A 14,189-nucleotide genomic window follows, 5' to 3' on the forward strand; every position below is an offset into this window, starting at 1 on the left:
CAACGGGCTGACCCTTTTGCATCAGTACTGCACCTAGACCCGTTATGCTGGCATCGCATTGGATTGTCACTTCTTCAGTAACATCATAGTATTTCAGTACCGGGGCTTTGGCCAAGTATTCTTTGACTGTGGTAAATGCTTTCTCGTGCTGTGCAAGCCAACACCACTCGACGTCCTTGTCCTCAAGCCTTCGCAAAGGTTCTGTCATGTCGGGCAGGAGTGGCAACAATTTGGCCAGATAATTGACCATCCCCAAAAACCTCTTCAGGCCTTTCACATCAGTCGGCGGTGGCATATCCAAAATAGCTTCAAGTTTGGCTGGGTCTGCCTTTAGACCATGAGGAGTCAAGAGGTGGCCCATGAAACGCACTTCGGTTTGAGCTCTTTTCAGCTTGAGTTTGTTGAGCTTGAGGTTCCACTCCCGGCATTTCTTGAAGAACGCACGTTCGTTCTTTTCAAGGCTCGAGTTGACCTCTGCGTCAGTTTCGCCAAATCCAGCGATGAGGAAGTCGTCAGCGATAACTTCAACTCCTTCTAAATTTTCTACGAATTCATGCATGCGTCGCTGCCAAACTTCAGGCGCACTTGAGATACCAAAAGGCATGCGGGCCCATCTATAACGCCCAAAAGGCGTATTGAACGTTGTCAGGAAACTAGAAGCATCGTCTAAGAGGATTTGGTGGAAGCCATCCTTGGCGTCACAAAGAATAAATCTCTTGGCACCTGTTAAGCGGGAGGCCACTTCATCGATAGTCGGCAACTGGTAATGCTCTCGCCGAATGGCACGATTTAAATCTCTCGGGTCAATACAGATGCGTACTTTGTTTGGCTTCACTATAGCCAACATGCTGGATACCCACTGCGTCGGTTCTGTTACTGGAATAATAACTTTACGATCAACAAGTTCGTCCAGCTTGTTTTTGATGCGTGGACGCAAGGCTACTGGCACTCGCCTCGGTGCGTGGACAACTGGTTGCGCCTGTTCGTCTATGGCTATTTTGTATGCTCCCGGTAGGGCCCTTAATCCGTCGAATACGTCCTCATACTCTTCGAGCAAGGAGGCTTTGGGGCGCTTGACGTGTAATGCTAGGACGTCACAATTATGCAAACTCACAAAGCCAAGATTGAGGCTGGTGTTCAATGATAAAATCGGTTGATAGTCTCCGTCTAAGATGTTAAACTCCATTGACCTCCGCTGTCCACGGGACCACACAGGCAGGGTAGCTTTACCAGCAATTTTGCGGCGATCCCCTGTGTACGAGACTATTTCCTTTTGGCATGGTTTGAGGCGATGAAAGAGGGTGTCCCCAGTGATTTGCTTGTATAATTGGGCCGGGAGAATGTCGCACTGCGACCCAGTATCTATTTGAAACTGGACTTCTGTCTTGGGATCTGGCCCATAAATGTGGAGTTTGACCACTGCCAATTTTTCCTGGCCTTTGCTCTTACTAGTAGTAGCACCAATGTAGTAGGGGTCGTTTCCCATGTCGACGGCTTCGTGGACCGCCGAAACTCTACTTTTCACTCCTCGGGGATTAGCGCGACATTTATTCGCAAAATGATTCATACTCCCACAGTTAAAACATGTTCTTCCATACGCGGGACAATGACGTCCATGCACCATTCCGCAATTTCCACATTCTTTAGACGGTCTTCTAAATGCTTGTGACTTAAGTTGTCGTTCTTCTTCAGGTTTTTCTGCCGATCCCGCCTTCCGTAACGCATGAACTGCAGTGTCTCCTCCAGCCATTAGCTTTACTTGCTGTTGGGTCTGTTCTGACGACTTAATAATGTCAACTGCTTGTAGGAGAGATAAATCATTCAAACGGAGAAGTCTCTCGCGGACGCGATCATCCCGTATGCCTAGCACGAGGCGGTCACGCAAAATTTCATCTGGTGTGATTGTATCGTGTGCACAGTTTTTTGCGATCGTTCGAAGCTCCGTAAGATACGTCGAGATGTTTTCGCCTGGTTCCTGGTTTCGGTTGTTGAACCTATAGCGTTCATATATGACCTGTGTCCTAGGAATGCAGAATTCGTCGAACTTCTTCAGGACTTGTGAAATGTCTTCTGCGTTTTCGTCTTCGTTCCAAATAAAGGTATCGTGGGCTCTGACGCCATCCTCGCCTATAATGCTTAGTAATGTCGACACACGAACTATGCCCTCTTGTTTATATACACCAGTAGCGATTTCGTAGCGCTGCCACGCTGCTTTCGACGATTTCCATGCGGTGGCTAAATTGTCGTCAAAATTAAGCGCTTTCGGCGGGGGCAAATTTGACGGGGGAATAAAAACTTGAGTCGGCGCTGGTGGCACAACTATGGATGCTTCAGCTGCTTCTGTCATCTTTAGGGGTGAACAGATCCCACTTCTGACACCATGTCACGATTCTGTGAACTCAAAAGGGTTGTTTATTGTGCGAACTCGACTGCCGCCACGTGTGTTGTCGTTGTCTCCTAAGTGTTCTAAATATGAAAATGTTCATCGGCCCAGTGGCGTGACCGTGTAACGCAATATCACGACAGCTATCGAATGGCTTGATGCCATTTGCTTAAAAATCTTTCTGTAAACTATCAGAATGTGTTGGTTTTTGGTCTTCAAATCTCCTCTAAGAAATTCTGCAACATCATAAATCTAGAAGAAAAATTATCATGTACTAAAGAGTAATCATTAATTTTTTTTAAAATAGCCTGTTCTCTGATCGACAATTTCAAGGATTCTTTTATCACTTATTTAGAATAGTCCATCATTACTTGCAATTATTCAAAGACAATTACTGTTTTTACTTTCTCTTGGGATTTACAATCATCTTGACAGATTAATTAAATCAAAAAAAAATTCCAAAGCTGGATTTTGCATAGGAAATACAAAGTGTATTACAGGTTACTCAGATATAGGAAATGCCAAAAGAAAATCAGTGTAAGCACTGAAGTTAGATTCTTCAAAAGCTGGATACCAGAACATTAATTTTTATGGATTATTTCATTTTACAGATATCAATTTTCCAATTAAAAATGCTTATAAAAACAAGTCTCTGTAAGAATGAAACATCTTGGGAAATGAAAATTTTCAACCCCTCTTCAAACCTTGCACGCAGTTAGGCACTCAGGGGGAATGCACAAAAATGCTCTTTTTAAAGATTGCAGCACTCTTGTTGCCACGGTAACAACGGCTGCTTGTTTGAGGTCTGGGGCCTCATTCCCGTGCAAAAACATTTAAAAAAAGAGTAAAGTGTTGATTTCTGTATCTCAAGCTAAATACAACATTACAGACTGGTACTTCTACCATATATAGCGACATCATTTATCTTGACTTTGATACATTCAATTTACCCAGAGAGTGAATGTGAACACACCAATAGATTATTTGTCTCGGTACAGTTTCGGTCATTTTTTCGGTCTCAGACAAACGAAGCGTGCAAGGCTTGTAAAGAATATTATGTTATGAGCAATATCCCGAAGAGATATCTCACCTCTGGTTGTCATCTTTTAAAAAAATTGACCAGCCTTTGTGGAGGGCTGCTTGAGGTAACTACAAACATATCGTCTTCAAATCGTGTGCATACCATTTAGATTCCGAGTGCTGCAACTTCTTTCACGGGAATTTGAGCAATTTGACATCCTCTGTAGATACGTAAGTAGTCCAGTGGTCAGTGCGGTGGACTCTGGGTTAAACGGCCCGGGTACAAGTCCTGGCTGGGGCTTAACGTTGAGTCCTTAAGCAAGACACTTCACTCACATTGTTTCGTCTTCTCCGATAGGACGGAAAGCCGGAGGTCCCGTCTCTTAAAGGGTAAGAGGTAAGAGACGTTAATTTCCCACGCACGAGATTACTGTGTGCTGGATGTCCTCCCCTGGGGTGGGTTGGGTGGGAAAACAGCAGGTCCACATCAGCTTATACAGTTGCCAATAAATTCACCCTGCTTGAACAAATAAACATGATGATGATGATGATGATGATGATACACTGGCTGATCTACACGCAACTATCCCATCACCAGTAATTTGTCATAAACGTTTACGTTATCACGATGGCGTGACGCTGTATTTCTCCATAAAGTTTCCCTCGGTCGCTCCAAAGAAGACGAGAAATGGACATTTTCTATATTTCATCAGATCTCCGCGCATTCTGAAATAAAATAAAATAAAAAAACATAAAGAGAAGAGGAGGACTTTGGTTGAATGCGACAGAGCTGAATAATAAAATTGCTCACGTTAGAGGGTATGCGGTAGACAACGCGGGCTCAAGTGTCCTAGGTCTAAAACTTAGCGAACCGGAATATAATAAAGGCTGACTTTTAAAACCGAGGAACTCTGTTTTCGCCGAAGGCATTTTCCTATTTCCAGAGGTTTTAAGAAGAAAATTAATTTCTGAAATTTTTTAGGGGTTGTACCAAGTTTTTGGAGGTTGTTCTGTAAAAGAAAAGCGGCAAGTAAAGTGACGCTTCAAAGCGGAGGATTCTCTTGTCTTATAGTAGCTGTATTAAATCATCCCCCTGGAGCAGATATCAACACCCGTGAGCATTTGCTTAACTCTCTGGCCCGGGCTAAATCTATTTACCCGAACTGTGCGCTTATTTTAGCCAGTGATTTTAACCGCCTCGACGTCACGCGGCTTATAAGGGATTTTCATCTTGGGAACGTGTCCACGTGAGATCCAAGCAATATCAAAATTTGAGTCTACATGGTACCCTCCAGAATTTGATACTATTTTGTGTACATACTGGTATTAGTCATAACCAGGAGCCCATCACTTGTCTTAGCTAACCGCATCCCGGTTAGCTCAATAGATAGAGCGCTGGACTGCTGTGTGGGAGATCGAGGGAGTTCAAGTCCTGGCCGGACCAACACTCAAGGTCTTAAAATAATTGAGAAGAATATACTACCTTTCTGAAGTTCAAGAAATGGTTAGATATTCTAGTCTTCTCGGATAGGGACGAATAAATGGAGGTCCCGTCTCCTACAGGGTCAGGGGTAAGAGACGTTAATTTCCCACGCACGAGATTACTGTGTGATGGATGTCCTCCCCTGGGGTGGGATGAGTGGGATTTATTGGATGGACAACTCGCATGGTTCGCATATGTTCCGTTCTAGTCCTACCCTACTGCGGGAATGCATTGAAAATGGTTAGAAAAAGAAAAGTTAAGAACCTGCCAAATATTTTTTCCAACGTCCGAACAGTTCACGAGATACAGTGGTTCGAGTGAGATGACACAATTTTAGTAGAATCGCATCATTGAATAAAATCTCGCATTCTGATTGGCTAACGAAGCGAGGTATTTAGCATGGAATTGCGAGTTGAAAACGAGGCTAAGTGAAATTCTTTCGCATCTACGTCACTAAGAACAAAAACTATCGTCAAATAAATTGTTACAAAGTTTGGTTTCTATGTCAATTTAAAATGTTTTCAAAACCATTGTCAATTTCTATTAAGAGCAAAAACAAAAAAAGCGTTTTCAAAGTGAGCTTGAGGTTCTTCCTAGTTTTGAACTGAACTTCAAATACTTGGAGAGGCATGAAAAACCTCTTTCGCTCGAGACAACCCGATTGCGAGAAAATCCTGTGAACACGGCCCAGAAAAAACAATCTCCGAGCTAACAAGTCACACCTACCCGGGTTCAATATCCATCTGCAGCCATGATCTTTTAGAAAAACAAGAAAGGATGTCAAGCAAGTTGGTTGGGTTTTCACTCGTACTACTACGACTGTCACAGCTACGCCAGCGACGGTCCACGCACTAAAGGCTTTGCGAGAAATTTATGTCAACAGCCTTGCACTTCCATCAGCAGTTGGCAATAACACAACATCAATGAATAACTGCATTGATGATCTAGTATTAAGAGTTCTAGGTGGATTGTTCACCAATGTATCGTTCAACAACTCTACGGTGAATATCTCCATCAACTATTAAACTTTCAGTCGAATGCTTACCCCAGCGATTCAGCTAATAGCAGTCGCCTGTAGTGAATTTCTACAAATAAAAAGATTAAAGTTTTCACTTTTCATGAAACACTTCTTTGTTTTTAAAGGAATAAAGAAATCGATCAATACAAGTAGTTGCACTTCAAGCCACTTACCTTATACGCTGTGTCTATGTCCGGCAGCCGAACAGTGTTTTCAAAATACTCCGTGTCCGGCAGTCAATTTCTTTTTTAATTTTCTGTTAATAATAACAAAGCCTTCTTTATATGGCTGAAAACTTCACTATTTCCACCGTAGTGTGAGTTTTTGTGAGCTCAGCAACCGGTATGCCGGTATTCATAACTTTGAAGCTCGCCGCGAGCTTCTTGACAGGAAATTGAAAATACTCCGTGTCCGGCAGTCGAATATTTTCCCGAATATTAAGTCATTACACTCAATATATTCGAGCTATACCATCCTAGGCGGTGTTAGTTGTTTTATTATTATAATTGTGTTTTTCCTCTTTTTCTTTTTATGTATTTTTTAAAAGCAAAATGCTTCCTTCGTTCGTTTTCCTCATTATTTTTATCATTTTTCAAGAAGAAAATCGCGTGAATGTTCAAATACAAGCTTTTAGCTGACTTACCCTAAGGAAAGAGGATGGGCAAACAGGGGTGGGGTGGGGAGAAGGTAAACACTTTAACTCCCAAGGTCTGATTGTTCCCCACTAATTGCTGCTTACAGGTGTGGGGTGGGGGGAGGGTAAACCCTTTAACTCCCAAGGTCTGATTGTTAACTCTCCGCTCCAAGTGCTACAAACAGGGGTGGGGTGGAGAGAAGGTAAAACCTTTAACTCCCAAGGTCTGATTGTTACCTCTCCCCTCTAAGTCCTGCATACAGGGGTGGGGTGGGGGGAAGGTAATCCCTTTAACTCCTAAGGTCTGATTGTTACCTCTCCCCTCTAAGTGCTACATATTTCTTTGTATAGTAAATACAATAATTCGATGTTATATTGATATAACAACTTCAAATTTCTACCTAATGAGTTTGAGTATTCTCATTACCTGTTTCCTGGATAATGTATGCATATTGTTGGGAGAATTTTCAAAGAAATAACTTCTGGGAGTTCAAGTTAACCAATCTCTCTTCCCCTTGGTTAGCTTTTTTAAAAGGACTAAATACATAAAAAACAACAACAATAACAGTTCGTGGCTGGTATTATGCGGCGTTTCGTCTTCACAATCACTCTTCAAATAATTTAGGGCATTTTCAGACAAGATCGTTGAGCGTCGCGCTCGGAGTCTCGTTTGCAAACATCTGTTGATACCTTGAACTATGTAAAAATGACTGTACTCTTATGAAATAGAGACCAAATGACAGAAATAAAGAGCAAAATAGAGAAAGGTTCTGTTAATCTTTACGTAGACATGTTTGAAATCTTTCGTTGCTGCCAATCTCGTGCAGTCAGTTCTGCGTGTTGCAATTACATTGGCAAAGGCACAACCAATTTGTTGTTTTGGTATGTATGTCATGTTGTGGTTATGTCCCTAGTATAGATGTATACAAACCTTCAAATGGAAAAACTATTGAAGTTTTCAAATTAAACGTTGAACCAAAATATGCAATGACTTTTATACCTTGGCTACTCATCATTAGATATTACAATCTAACTGATATGGGTAGAAAAGAAATACTAATAACGCGCGATTTTACAAATATCTTGCGATATTTGGACAATTGGCTAGTTCTGTGTGTAATAGGACTATATGCAGACCAATCCGGGGATAATCAGTTAAAAAAAAAGAGTTGAGGAAAGCCTGAATTGGCTCGTCCAATTTGCGTGTCAGAGGAATGTGTTCAAAATTGTATGACACGTAGTCCTGTTACTTGCCGATCATGTAGCCAATCTGTTGTAATTGGGCATTGCTCAGTCATGCTTAAACCCTTTAGTTATTTAAAACTGTCCAATTAAAGATTATTTGGAAAAATTGATCAACGATTATCTATAGATGTATAAATTCTCAGGTAGGTTAAATGTTTTCGAACACGATGGCTGATCTGCAATCAGTATATTATTATTTCGGTTGATCCAAAATTATGCTTATTACATCATAATTCTTTAACCAAAGCCAATCAAGTGAGAGACCCATGACCCTTCCAGTCATCTGGTGACAAATGAATTAAACTCTAGTAAAGTCGTTAGACCGTTTCTATGGACACCTCCCAAGAAATTTGCGATCAAGCGGTCGAGAAAAATGGAACTGCGGCTATAGAAACGTACTTGTTTACGATGCTCGCAGTTAAGAATCTAAGCTATAGTGAAAAACAGACCTGAAAAAATTCAGGCCTGTACGGGATTCGAACCATCGACCTTTGCGATATTAGTGCAGCACTCTACCAATTGAGCTAATAAGCCAACTGGGAGCAAGTCATCAAATTAGTCCGACATAAACCCGCAAGATGATAAATCAAACACAACAAATGTATGAAGTTCATATATCTGAACTGCGGTTATAGAAACGTATTTGTGCACGATCATAGCAGTAAAGAGCACCTTTAAAGCAATTGTGAAAATCAGACCTGAAAAAATTCAGGCCTGTACGGGATTCGAAACCACTGACCTCTGCGATACTTGTGCAGCGCTCTACCAATTAACCAAACAAGCAACTGGGAGCAGGCCATCAAATAAGTCCGACATAAAAATTTTTCCAATTCGGGATCTTTCGATGGCTCTAAGGAAATATATGAGGAAATGTATCAGCAACAAAGTAAAATGTTGAAAGTCTGATGGATCAACGACAGTAAACGAAATACTGAACTGAAAGTGTTTTAGGTAAAAAGGCAACCTCGACGCTCCAGGGTCACAAACATTATAAATTAGATAGATAGATCGTTTATTAAATAATACTTTTGCAGTCGTAAAACTGAATTGGGTGTTTTACAGGTAACATTGGTTGACATATATAGCTAACTACAATCACATAAATGTAAAAGCCTAATATGATAATTCTAAAATACGTGATTATCTAAAATTAAAGTTACTTTTCTTTGAAGCTTTAGGAGCTATTGTGCGCACCCTGGGACATAGCATAAAAGAAGAAGCGTCGAAAACGTTCCGTGTGAGAACGTGGCAAATTATATATCTCTTGACGCCTCAAATTATAACTAGATTTTTTCCTTGATGGCAGAAAATGAAATAACTTATGTTCGGGATTGTTAGCGATGGAATCGAACAAATGACAACAGAGTTCTATGCGTCTATCATACAAAGTTGGCAGGCCTAGTCTGTCAAGGCATTCCCAATATGACATTTCAGGTGAAATTATGGAAAGCACACGTTTCTGAATTCTTTCTATATCCTCATTAAGATAGGCCGGGAGTGCATGATGGAACACTGGAGCGCAGTATTCTAGTATAGGTCTAATTGTTGTACAATAAAAGTTCACAATGTCAGTAAGGGGAACACGGGCCCTTTTCAAGAGGACAATAAAATACAGGCGCTTATTTGCTTTCTTAATGCATGCAATCTGCAATGCGATTGTTCATTTCAAGTCACTGGATATCCTAACACCTAATATCTTCGCGCAGTCGGTGACAGGAAGCTCATGACCATCTACCTCGAGAGGGGAGAAGTTATGAGGGTTCTTCTTGAAATCAATAATCATCTCCTTGCATTAATTATCTGCTAAAGAAAGGTAAACTTGGAGCGGATCCATCGAAAATATCGAAATAATCAGGAACACTAACAAGAAGCTAGCCCATAGAGTTCTAAAGCCGTGACGTCACGTTACCATGGTGCTAAAAAACTCAGTTCCAAACAAAGGCCCAAAACGTGACCGACGCCATGCAAAATGTCGGCCCTCTCTATCTCGTCGCTCATTTCTTTCTTCGGAGAAGAGCAGAAGTCAATTACGAAGGGTGAAAACCACTACAAATCAGGCCATGTGGAGTCATTTAATTATAGTCAGGGTATTTTACGAGGAGAAGTGCACGCAAGCATGCGAAACAAAGTCTACAAAGTCACGGTGAGTGGAAATGGTTCCAGAATACTCACTGCAGATGCGGCTTGTCATTTAAGCTTATTTGTTGCTTTGAAATGCTTCTCAGTGAGATTTTTAAGTTAATAGCAGTTCTTTTCCATGATAATTTAATCGTGGAATAACTAGACGCGCAAACTTTAGCGTTGATCCACTTTGTTGTTAAGGTCGTTCGATGTATATCGATGTGTTAGTTCAATCGAGGCATGGAACTGTTCGTTCGTTTGGAGTCTTCATGTATTTAGAAGTCTTTGACAGTTGCTTTTCATGTCCTCACGCGTCTTTTTTTTTCCGATTTGCTAGGTTTACTTAGATAGCGAGAATGCTATAAGATCAAGTGAGTGCGAGTGTCCAAGGGGGAAGTTTAAGTGCAGCCACGCGGCTACACTTTTCATTCACGGCATCTACAACGTCAGCCGGACAGATGTTGAATGCAATTGGAAGAAACGCAAAGCAAATACACCGCTCTCTTGGCAATCCGTCGAAGAAATGTTTCCTCCCACAAAACAGTATTGCTGCTTATCAAGAAACCCTACTCAATCTGATCGGTCTTCCCTTTACAGAGACCTACAGGAGTATGGAAGATTTACTGGCCTTTGTTGGCTTATGAGCCCTGAACCAGCTACTGTTAGTAACCTTCCCATACCGACAATAGAGGATATCATTTACTCGGAAGAATTTCTTAAATTACAAGGATCACAGCAACAAATTGATTACCTAGTAAGACAGGCAAAGATTCCTGATGAGTACATCTTAAAAATAAGTGACATTACCATTGGACAGAGAAACAACCCAACTTGGCATTTAGCTAGAAGGGGCAGATTAACAGCAAGTAACTTTGGTTGCGTTTTGAAGGCCAAACGGGTGACCCAGTCTCTCTAGAAGGGCCTTCTTGGAGAATACGATTTGTCTGGAGTTAAGGCTGTACAATGGGGTGTGAACAATGAACAGGAAGCACTCAAAGCATTCACTATGTTGACAGGGAAAACCGTCCAGGAAACTGGTATTTGGTTGGATGCTTCTGGAATCCTTGGGGCCTCTCCGGATGGAATTGTAGATGATGAAACCGTCCTAGAAGCTAAGTGTCCTTACACTGAAAGGAACCTAACAATTGAAGAAGCCATTGCTACTTCACCAACATTTTGCTTAAAAAAAGCACAGGATGGAAATGGATATGTGTTAAAGAAGGACCATGTCTATTGGGACCAGGTACAGGGTGAAATCTTTTTTACACAGCGAAAGTTTTGCTACTTTGTTGTTTGGACTTCTAAGGACGTGGCTGTTGTCAAAATAGAGCAAGATGAAACCTGGGATGCAAATATTCCAGTCTTGAAAGAATTCTATTTTAAACACATTTTTCCCAAGATAGTGGAAGGTGCATTGTAATTTTATTTCCTTAAACAGACATGCGTGCAAGGCTTTTCACCTGAGAGTATTGGTTGTACTGTCTCTGGCTGTAACTTTTCTCGAGCAATGTCAGTGTCACCAGCAAAGATTTGGTAAATGTATTGGACTATTGGGCCAAATTTTAAAGAGATAAACATAAGATTGTAAATTTGAGTAACAAAGAGTGCAGGTTGTGTTGATCTTTATTATTTCTACTAAATGTCTTACAAAATATAATGGCATTCTGACTTTGTTTATATATTAACATAATTGAAAAAAGTTATTCGATTGACTCAGTTCTATCATATGATGACCATTATATTTGTTTACTGATAACAGCCAAACATCCTTTTTGTACTCAGATCACTCAAACTCTGCCCCCTCACACCCCTCTTTGATAAGTGGAAATTGTAAATTTACCAGTGCAGCACATAACTGAAAAATAACATCAGCATAACATCTTAAATAATATGGGATGAAAGTTAAAATTTTGAAATCCTTTAACCTTGCATTTGCCCTCTCTACATGGATCCTTGCTCTGGCAATGGATTTTGTTTTCCTTGCTTCGCTTTCAGTGAAAACACCATTATTCAAAAAAGGTGGAATGTTAAGAGAAACATTATTGGGCAAGATGTCTTGGATAAGAAAGCCTTTGTCGGCCAAAACCATATCCCCTGGAACAAGATGGTTCAACAGACCTGACTGTTGTACTATGGCTTTATCAGAAATGGACCCAGGGTACAATTTGCTAACAAAAGTTATTACTGCATTTGGTGCAACCCCGACAATTACTTTAAATGAGTTCATACCCCTGTAGCTTGAATAAGTGGCATTTTGCAAACTCATTAACCCCGGGGCTGCGATCTCCACATCGGTACAATCAATGACAATTCTACAAGAAGTAAACTCTGAAAAAGAAGATGGTGCACATAACACATTTTTTTGCCTGGACGGAATGGTTGTCATGATGTCATGAAATAATATGGAATGCAAAACATGGACAAAAGTGGTGACAATATTAGCTATTGTTGCAACACTGCAACTGAAAAGCTGGGCAAGGTGCAAGTTGGTATAATTTTGTCTTAGTTTCATTAAAGTAATGAAAATCTGGTCCTCAAAATTAATGGACTCTACTTTCCAACCAGAATAATAAACAATAAAATCTTTGAATCTCAAGGCATGAAGTACTACAATGTTAAAAACTTCTTTTGTTGGAAGCCCTGTTTCCATTCTAAGAACCTCTACACTCAATCCAGAAGCTGAGTAGTGTTTTTGTGTGTAGCTTTCTTTTTCTTGCAGGTCCTGAAGTTCCTCCCTGGCTTGATTTAATTCTGCCTCCAGTATTATCTCATTTGTTGTCTTGTTGCAACTTTCTTGTTTGGTATCATCAGTGTCATTATTAGTGGACTGCTGCTCAGATGTTGTGATTGCCTCAGCCACCATTTCCTGCACCGTCTTCTGTTTAGCTGTTACTTTTCTCTTTTTCTTTGGTGGTCCTCCTTCACCAGGAAATATCTTATCTCGATTTCTTTCGTAAATTGTGGGCCCATTTAATTTATCTCCATCCACAAAATGACAACTGCACACTCTAGAATGCTTGCTTGGTTCTCTGTCTTTCCTCCTATTTCAAAGAAACAGATAACAGAACTTAATCCTAAACACTTGTAAAGATTTAAATTGCTCAAAATTCGTTTCAAACTTTCAGCTAACTCCTGAAGTCCACAAGCTCTTAAAAATATATTAAATAAATCAGTAAGCCATATGCATTTCATAGCACAAACAACATTGAAATATATGACTCAGTATGGGCACCGAGAAATTTTAAGTTTTGAAAGTAAGCACATGTTAGCACAGTGGCGTTCAGACAAACACATATTCTTTCAGCACAGTTGTATTCGAGGTTTTTCAAAATTTAAAATGTAATGAAAAGCAAATACACAAAAACCTACTCAGTACCCACAAACTTGACACTACATGCGCTTGTTCATCGGTGGAAATCGCACACTCGCAAAAAAATGGCAAATGTTAAGATGTTCTTTTGAGCAAAGCGCTAATTACAAGTGCCGTTTACAAACCTTATCAGACGGATCCATCGCTTGTATTCGTCTTTTTCCTTTTTATTGCCTGGAAATGCAAAGAACTTGCAAGTGTGGCTTTCTGATGAATGACTGCATGTCGGAGCAAAGCAGTACACCATTGTGCTGTTGTGTTCGTTCCGATAAATTTCTTCCGACAAAAAGCGATAATTTTCAAATAGTATTTGACATTTTGACCCTGTGTTCTTCTTCTTGACCTCTTTTGTAATATAACACAAGGTTAATAAACGTTTTAATTATAAGACAAAGCAGAGACAAGCACTACGTGACCCACGCGCAAGAGATTGTCCGAGTTGTTTAGAACTGACTTTTTCAGCGCCATGGCAACGTGACGTCACACTTTAGAACTCTATTATAATGCTTAAACGGATGACTGAAACAAATATTACATTGACAAATTCGACTGAAAACTATGGTTTTTTTACATGTGCAAATGCTCTGCACCTTAAACATAGTAAGACAACGATACTCTGAAAGTTGATTTCAAAGGTGAATTAACTAACCAAAGGCAAATAAAACGTTTAAGAAAATCATCTTGATCTTGTTCGTTGTGGAAGGCTGCTATCTGCTAAGAGTCGAACCCTAAATAATGCTGCGAGTCGCCTCACACGTGAGATCCTTGTTTAAGCCACAAAGGTTTTTGGGATCACCACGTAGCTAACATCGCATAAAATTCTTGTAAGATAATATACGGCAAAGGGTTTTTTTAATGTCCGAGAAAACTGTTTTGGAGAGAAATCACTTTTTCGCCACAGAGGAATGTAGATGG

At 40.4% G+C, this 14,189-nt stretch overlaps 2 protein-coding genes across 2 annotated transcripts; one reads left to right on the forward strand and one right to left on the reverse strand.

Annotated features, from left to right (window-relative positions):
* The first annotated feature begins 9,660 nt into the window (after positions 1–9,660).
* Positions 9,661–11,607, forward strand: LOC148731195 (uncharacterized). The gene is made up of 2 exons (XM_088760352.1): positions 9,661–9,926; positions 10,242–11,607. Exons 1-2 carry the CDS (start codon positions 9,753–9,755, stop codon positions 10,818–10,820), a joined length of 753 nt encoding a protein of 250 aa, XP_088616478.1. The 5' UTR covers positions 9,661–9,752; the 3' UTR covers positions 10,821–11,607.
* On the reverse strand, positions 11,510–13,774 carry LOC148731196 (uncharacterized). The gene is made up of 2 exons (XM_088760304.1): positions 13,400–13,774; positions 11,510–12,945 (listed from the first exon to the last, which is right to left on the reverse strand). The coding sequence occupies exons 1-2, from the start codon at positions 13,519–13,521 to the stop codon at positions 11,688–11,690; spliced, it is 1,380 nt and encodes a 459-aa protein (XP_088616430.1). The 5' UTR covers positions 13,522–13,774; the 3' UTR covers positions 11,510–11,687.
* Positions 13,775–14,189: the final 415 nt, after the last annotated feature.

The sequence above is a fragment of the Stylophora pistillata genome, chromosome 5 (genome assembly GCF_964205215.1).
Source record: "Stylophora pistillata chromosome 5, jaStyPist1.2, whole genome shotgun sequence".
Lineage (NCBI taxonomy): Eukaryota > Metazoa > Cnidaria > Anthozoa > Scleractinia > Pocilloporidae > Stylophora > Stylophora pistillata.

Coding starts and splice junctions, on each gene's coding strand:
- LOC148731196 (XM_088760304.1), bottom strand. CDS start 13,521: ATGGTGTACTGCTTTGCTCCGACATGCAGTCATTCATCAGAAAGCCAC. Junction 12,946..13,399: donor CGATGGATCCGTCTGATAAG/GTTTGTAAACGG, acceptor TCTTTGAAATAG/GAGGAAAGACAGAGAACCAA.
- LOC148731195 (XM_088760352.1), top strand. CDS start 9,753: ATGTCGGCCCTCTCTATCTCGTCGCTCATTTCTTTCTTCGGAGAAGAG. Junction 9,927..10,241: donor ACAAAGTCTACAAAGTCACG/GTGAGTGGAAAT, acceptor CCGATTTGCTAG/GTTTACTTAGATAGCGAGAA.